Genomic DNA, 7200 nt, shown 5'->3' on the forward strand with positions numbered 1-7200 from the left:
TTTGATTGGGTGACACATCTGAGGGGGTGAAAACAGGAAAAGCCTTAAAGAAGAAAACTGAGACGAGTAAAGAACAATGTTGCAGAAATAGTTCTCTGTAGTTTTATATGCCATTATGTTACGTTATGTCACAATTTATAGTTTTAAATCATAATTTATAGATTTAATGAAACAAAATTAGCAAATAAATCAGCACATTTAAGCAAAATAAGCCAAAGTGATCTCGGATCACTAAATGTCACTATTGCAGTTTAGTTTAACATTCCTGCCATCCAGCTGTGGTTTAATGAGTAAGTGAGCTGTGGCCAAGAATGAGTTGTTCCATACTGACAGTATGTCCTAAACACCTTTGAGTGGAGTGACAGCATTTTCTCAAAGCATAGACGAAAAATCCTAGTCAATGTTAAACTTGCTTATATGATATCACATATTGTCCCCCTACATTTCTGAAGATATTTTTTGAAGAACAAACTTTGAACAAACAGAATATCTTTCATAACTGTAGTTCACTTTCTGAGTTCTGAGTTTGAGGTTTTATAACTTCCTGCATGTTTCTACAGTATCTATTAGTTCTGCTACAGATGCACACAAGTGCAGGGCTGCTAAATAGTGACAACAGCATCATACACGTCTGCATCAGTATGTATGTGTAATTAATCATACATAGCCTATTTTCATAAAGAAAAATTATGTTTGTATAAATGTTTATACAGTGTTTTCGAGTTGCATATTGCCTGTTAAATATTTATTAAAATGTTAACATTGAACTTGTAAATACTGAGATTTAATCATCACATCACACTATAATCAAGTTTAATTTGTTCCTCTGCTCCACTTTTTTACCCTGCTAGTTTATTAAATGTTTGTTACAATTGACTCTTATTACTGTACTAATATGTTTGCGGATTCTGTGCTTCTAGTAAACACTCCGAACAACAATCAGGGTCGTCAAATGAATTCAAACTATGATAATGTGGATTACTTGCCTTCAGCAACAGCTTCAGGTGGCAAATGCTCTCAGTACAGAGGTAAGATATTACTGACATGTTACAGAATGTTATTTTGTTTGTTTAAATGATACGGAGTTCAGAAAGATAAAGAACTGAACACTTTTCTGAGAGAAGAACAGATATCAAGATCATACTAGAAAGATTATTCCAGCAGAAAGAGCTTTGTAAACTGTTTAATTCATTAAACCACAGTGCTATAATTTAAAGAACATAATATCAAATTAGTATTTCTTTCAATAAACACTAACTCTTTATCACATGACCAATATCAAGAATCCTCATTTTGTTTTTTGTTTTTTTTAATTCCCCACAAATGCTTTGAGGTCTTTTAAAGAACACAAAGAACAATGGCTATTAATAAATTGTAAAACTTAAGAGAAAAGTTATGCAGAACTTATTAGAGGTATAACTGTGTATTGATATGGACAGAGAGGTTGTATTGATGCAAAATAATTATATAAATATTTAAGACTGATATTTTGATACACATTTTGAAGATATTTTGATGCTTTCATGTTAGCTACATTTTGTTTGACTGTTATAAAAACTTTGTTCAGTTTTAACACACTTATTTTTCTGCATTTTTCTTTTTCAATGACTCGAGCACCTAATTTTGGATATATCACAATAGGGATACATACTATTATCCATTTCTAGAAAATTTCAAAGAGTTCAGTTAAATGTTCATGTTTTATTTTGGTTGCATTTTTGAATTTTAAAAAAAATTAACTGGGTGTGTGAAACTGACAAACTATATATATATATATATATATATATATATACATACATACAGAGCTGAGTAAATTACTGATTCCAAATTACATGATATATAATCACTTTTTGATTACTTTTCGATTAGTTTTGACCTACATAACTAGTTTATCTTGTAAAAAATAAAAATGCAAAGAAACAGAAAATGGATTACATTTCTTGTTTCATTACATTATGTCAAGGTTTCTCAAACTGAGCCCCATGAAGGAACTGCAGAGTGTTCACGAGTTTAATGAAAAGCTTAAAAAATTTAAAATTAAAATAAATGTTTTAAAAATAATAACAAATTACAACACTTAATACAAATAATAATAATGATAATGATAATGTGTTTACTTGCATGTCGTGTGTCCATTAACCAATGTCAGAGAAACATGAATATGCAAATGTGTTACTTATTTATTAACTTAATACCTTCAAATAAAGGTATTAAGGAATTCAAATAAATATATGGGACCATGAACCACAAAACCAATAAATAAGCTTTCCATTTATGTATGGTTTGTTAGGATTGGACAATATTTGGCCGAGATACAACTATTTGAACATCTGGAATCTGAGAAAAAATAAAATAAAATCTAAATATTGAGAAAATTGCCTTTAAATTTGTCCAACTGAAGTTCTTAGCAATGCGTATTGCTGATCAAAAATTAAGTTTTGATGTATTTACAGTAAGAAATTAAAAAATATCTTAATTATTACTTAATATCCTAATGATTTTTAGCATAAAAGAAAAATAAAAAATGTTGAACAATACAGTGTTTTTGTTTGTTTTGTTTTGCTTTTTGACTATCGCTAAAAATATACCCAAGCAATTTAAGATTGGTTAGTTGACACATATTAGGTAAATGAGATCCGGCTGATAAAAAAAAAAAAAAAAAACTTTGGAATCCCTGCATTATATGTAAATAAGAAATAACGTGAGTTTTTGTGTTTTAATGTGACATACTTTGTGAATGCATATAAGCTATTTTATATAGGCTATTTTAGAAAGGAATATTTAAAAGATGAAAAGTGGAATTAGAGAGAATCAATAAATTATGAATAATTAATTGCTATTGTGTGAATAATATGTAATCATGCAATCAATAAAAAAGTAACTGTAGTCTGATTACAAGTATTTTAAAATGTAATTTAACAAAGTATTTTAGTTAATCTAAGTATTTTGGAATCTGATTACGTAATCCAGTTTACATCTAATCAGTTACTACAGTTCTGTGTATACACACACACACACACACACACACCTGCAGGTAAGTCATAGAATAAATACCTGAATCTCTTTAACTAGGATTCTACCTTGTCTTATTCAGTTATTAAACTAAACTGATAAAACCATTTTAAATAGATTAGTTGATTTAGTATTTTGTGTTAATGTCCCTTAAAACATACACAAGAGAAGACGGCCTCCTTAATCATTTTACATTTTGAGCTGTATCGATTTAACTGTATATTTCACTGAACTCAATGCCTGATGCATCCACATCCTTCACATGCTCAACTTATATTTAAAACGATATTTATACGTAAAAGTATATAGTTCTTATATTGTTTTGAAGAAACATACTTGCAAAAAGCATAATAAACCAAAATTAGCATTTGACTTCCTGTAGAGTAGGCCTGAAGTGTTCATGTTCTCATGATGCTTTGATCAACAGATATGTTTCTCATGATGAGAAGTTGTCCCGCAGGTGCAGCTGTCAAAAGATCTTTATCTTAGTTGCTTTTTGAGGTTTTCAGTCAGACATCCAGTTATATAAATGCTAGTTTTTGACCTAGCATTTTTGTTTTTAGCTGTTTTAAAAATACAATTTAGGCTGTTGCATATACATATACACACACACATATACAGGTCCTTCTAAAAAAATTAGCATATTGTGATAAAGTTCATTATTCTCCATAATGTAATGATAAAAATTAAACTTTCATATATTTTAGATTGATTGCACACCAACTGAACCTTTTCAGGTCTTTTATTGTTTTAATACTGATGATTTTGGCATACAGCTCATGAAAACCCAAAATTCCTATCTCAAAAAATTAGCATATTATGAAAAGGTTCTCTAAACGAGCTATTAACCTAATCATCTGAACCAACTAATTAACTCTAAACACCTGCAAAAGATTCCTGAGGCTTTTAAAAACTCCCAGCCTGGTTCATTACTCAAAACCGCAATCATGGGTAAGACTGCCGACCTGACTGCTGTCCAGAAGGCCATCATTGACACCCTCAAGCGAGAGGGTAAGACACAGAAAGAAGTTTCTGAACGAACAGGCTGTTCCCAGAGTGCTGTATCAAGGCACCTCAGTGGGAAGTCTGTGGGAAGGAAAAAGTGTGGCAAAAAACGCTGCACAACGAGAAGAGGTGACCGGACGCTGAGGAAGATTGTGGAGAAGGACCGATTCCAGACCTTGGGGGACCTGCGGAAGCAGTGGACTGAGTCTGGAGTAGAAACATCCAGAGCCACCGTGCACAGCCGTGTGCAGCAAATGGGCTACAGGTGCCGCATTCCCCAGGTCAAGCCACTTTGTGCTACAGAGAAGCAGCACTGGACTGTTGCTCAGTGGTCCAAAGTACTTTTTTCGGATGAAAGCAAATTTTGCATGTCATTCGGAAATCAAGGTGCCAGAGTCTGGAGGAAGACTGGGGAGAAGGAAATGCCAAAATGCCTGAAGTCCAGTGTCAAGTACCCACAGTCAGTGATGGTCTGGGGTGCCATGTCAGCTGCTGGTGTTGGTCCACTGTGTTTTATCAAGGGCAGGGTCAATGCGGCTAGTTATCAGGTGATTTTGGAGCTCTTCATGCTTCCATCTGCTGAAAAGCTTTATGGAGATGAAGATTTCGTTTTTCAGCACGACCTGGCACCTGCTCACAGTGCCAAAACCACTGGTAAATGGTTTACTGACCATGGTATTACTGTGCTCAATTGGCCTGCCAACTCTCCTGACCTGAACCCCATAGAGAATCTGTGGGATATTGTGAAGAGAAAGTTGAGAGACGCAAGACCCAACACTCTGGATGAGCTTAAGGCCGCTATCGAAGCATCCTGGGCCTCCATAACACCTCAGCAGTGCCACAGGCTGATTGCCTCCATGCCACGCCGCATTGAAGCTGTCATTTCTGCAAAAGGATTCCCGACCAAGTGCATAACTGAACATAATTATTTGAAGGTTGACTTTTTTGTATTAAAAACACTTTTCTTTTATTGGTCGGATGAAATATGCTAATTTTTTGAGACAGGCATTTTGGGTTTTCATGAGCTGTATGCCAAAATCATCAGTATTAAAACAATAAAAAACCTGAAATATTTCAGTTGGTGTGCAATGAATCTAAAATATATGAAAGTTTAATTTTTATCATTACATTATGGAAAATAATGAACTTTATCACAATATGCTAATTTTTTGAGAAGGACCTGTATATTTGATTTCCTTCTTCTCATCAAATTTCTACCACAGGTAACTCCACTGAAGAGCAAGAAAGTGAGAGAGAGGTTTGTCTACCTAAACGGACTAAAGTTCTTCTAATTGTTTTTGCTGTCTGTCTGGTTTTTGCTCTTGGAGGTCTCTGTATTCTGGGGATATTGTGTGAGTATAACTGATATAGATTATATCATATATAGTGTGACATCACTGTTACTGCTTATGTTCTGTTTTCAATCAGATGTCAGAGTTTCAGTGCAACAGTCTGCCAAGAATGCTAATGGCACAAGTGAGTAAAATATAATTTGTGACCCAGTACTGAGTGACTTCGTTTAGTTTTTTTTCATAAGTGTTTCTGTACCAGTCATGGCAAGAGAGCTTGATAAACGTGCAGTCTATTACACCAAAGTTAGAGGACATCTCCATATTAATGATAGTTTAGATTTAGAGCACTGAAGAATGGATCAATGGATTATCTCATCTTGATTGTGTTTTTCTTCTTTTTTTTTTTTTTTGGCCTTGTCATGCAGATTACAAAGAAGAGTTTGATGTGCTTCACAACCAGGATAAGAAGACACTTGAAAAGATGAACAGATTAAACCGTATGTTTTATGATCTGAGCCCTGTGCAATGTATAAAAGACCTTTCACACACACAAGCAAAATCTCAGAAATAAAGACGTAGTGTGAAATTATGAATAAATAAATCTTCACTGCCTCTTTTACAAAAGAAAGTAAAGGTTTTGCAGTTTGTGCCGTCCACTGGATTCATTCTGGAGGAAAGTGTTACTACTTCTCTACAGTCAAGATGAACTGGACACGGAGTCGAGATCACTGTGTGACTCTAGGAGGACATCTGGTGATCATAAACAGCAAAACAGAGCAGGTGTGTCCACTAGTTAAACACTTGACTAGTTAAAAGGCCTTCGGAGATCAGATTTCATATTGTGCAGTTAAATTTTGCTCACATTGAAACAAATCAAAATCATATTTTCTCAAAATTAAGCCATTTTAAAGTCCACTGATGACATTTAAGCAATCAAAGTGTTTGATGGTCTCGGCAGATTGGGTAAAGGTTAGCATCTTATTCCACCACAAACACAGATTGATCACTGACAGTAAATGGCAGGAGGGGAACAAATGTATCAAAAGTACTAAATTAGATGCATGATATCACCTTTAAAAAAATCATTTCAGCAGCTACATTTGAATTAAATTGTTGCCTAATGATTATGAAGACATATAGACAAATAGACAAAAAGACAAATAGTCAGATTTTATATTACATTTTAGGCTATACATTGCTGTGCTCTAGCCTTATGTGCATTATATCAGGATTTTTTTTTTCTCCATCAGGATTTTGTTACCTCAAATGTTGAAGAGACTCACTGGATTGGTCTCAATGATTTGGAAACCGAGGGACACTGGGTTTGGGTGAATAACCAGCCAGTTAAGGATTCAGTAGAGTAAGATCTTCTTTAATCTTGACAATAAATCCTTTGCATTAAAACAAGCAATAAATGAAGATAATTAGCAGGTCACAACTTAAAAAGAAGCTTTTTGTTTTTTCTGCAGATTCTGGATGAAACGAAATAATGATATCAGTGAGCCAGATAACTGGACTAAATTTCATCCAGACGGTGAAGATTGTGCTGGTCTGGGAGATCAATACGGAGGGACGGATTTCTGGATGGATACTTACTGTTTTGAAGAAAAAAGATTTGTGTGTGAAGCTGATGCAGCTGTTTAATTCATCAATAGATCTTTCTCAGATTTAATATTTAATTTACTCACCATTATACAGAACCAACGTCACTGGAACACAGATACATTTTGAAGAATGATGTGTACTTAATATTTTCTTCATGTTTTGTTGCTTATTAAGCTAAAGTGGATTACTATACAAGAAAATATTGGCTAAGTTCAGCAAATGCTTTGTATTAAATGTAAGACTTACTATTTCACATTATGTCTGAAGTTGCAAAAATGTGCAAGTT

The 7200-nt window shown here is 33.8% G+C and overlaps 1 protein-coding gene across 1 annotated transcript; it reads left to right on the top strand.

The window, feature by feature from the left end:
* Nucleotides 1-911: 911 nt before the first annotated feature.
* On the top strand, nt 912-7059 carry LOC132104010 (C-type lectin domain family 4 member E-like). The gene is made up of 7 exons (XM_059509155.1): nt 912-1028; nt 5241-5369; nt 5446-5493; nt 5735-5806; nt 5935-6089; nt 6560-6669; nt 6779-7059. Exons 1-7 carry the CDS (start codon nt 953-955, stop codon nt 6951-6953), a joined length of 765 nt encoding a protein of 254 aa, XP_059365138.1. The 5' UTR covers nt 912-952; the 3' UTR covers nt 6954-7059.
* The last annotated feature ends 141 nt before the right edge of the window (nt 7060-7200 follow it).

The sequence above is a fragment of the Carassius carassius genome, chromosome 25, assembly GCF_963082965.1.
Source record: "Carassius carassius chromosome 25, fCarCar2.1, whole genome shotgun sequence".
Taxonomy (NCBI): Eukaryota; Metazoa; Chordata; class Actinopteri; order Cypriniformes; family Cyprinidae; genus Carassius; species Carassius carassius.

What these genes read in the sequence shown, in the direction of transcription:
- LOC132104010 (XM_059509155.1), top strand. Translation starts at nt 953, where the DNA reads ATGAATTCAAACTATGATAATGTGGATTACTTGCCTTCAGCAACAGCT. An exon ending in CAAATGCTCTCAGTACAGAG is followed by an intron (nt 1,029 to 5,240) that starts GTAAGATATTAC and finishes TTTCTACCACAG; the next exon opens with GTAACTCCACTGAAGAGCAA. An exon ending in TAAACAGCAAAACAGAGCAG is followed by an intron (nt 6,090 to 6,559) that starts GTGTGTCCACTA and finishes TTTCTCCATCAG; the next exon opens with GATTTTGTTACCTCAAATGT.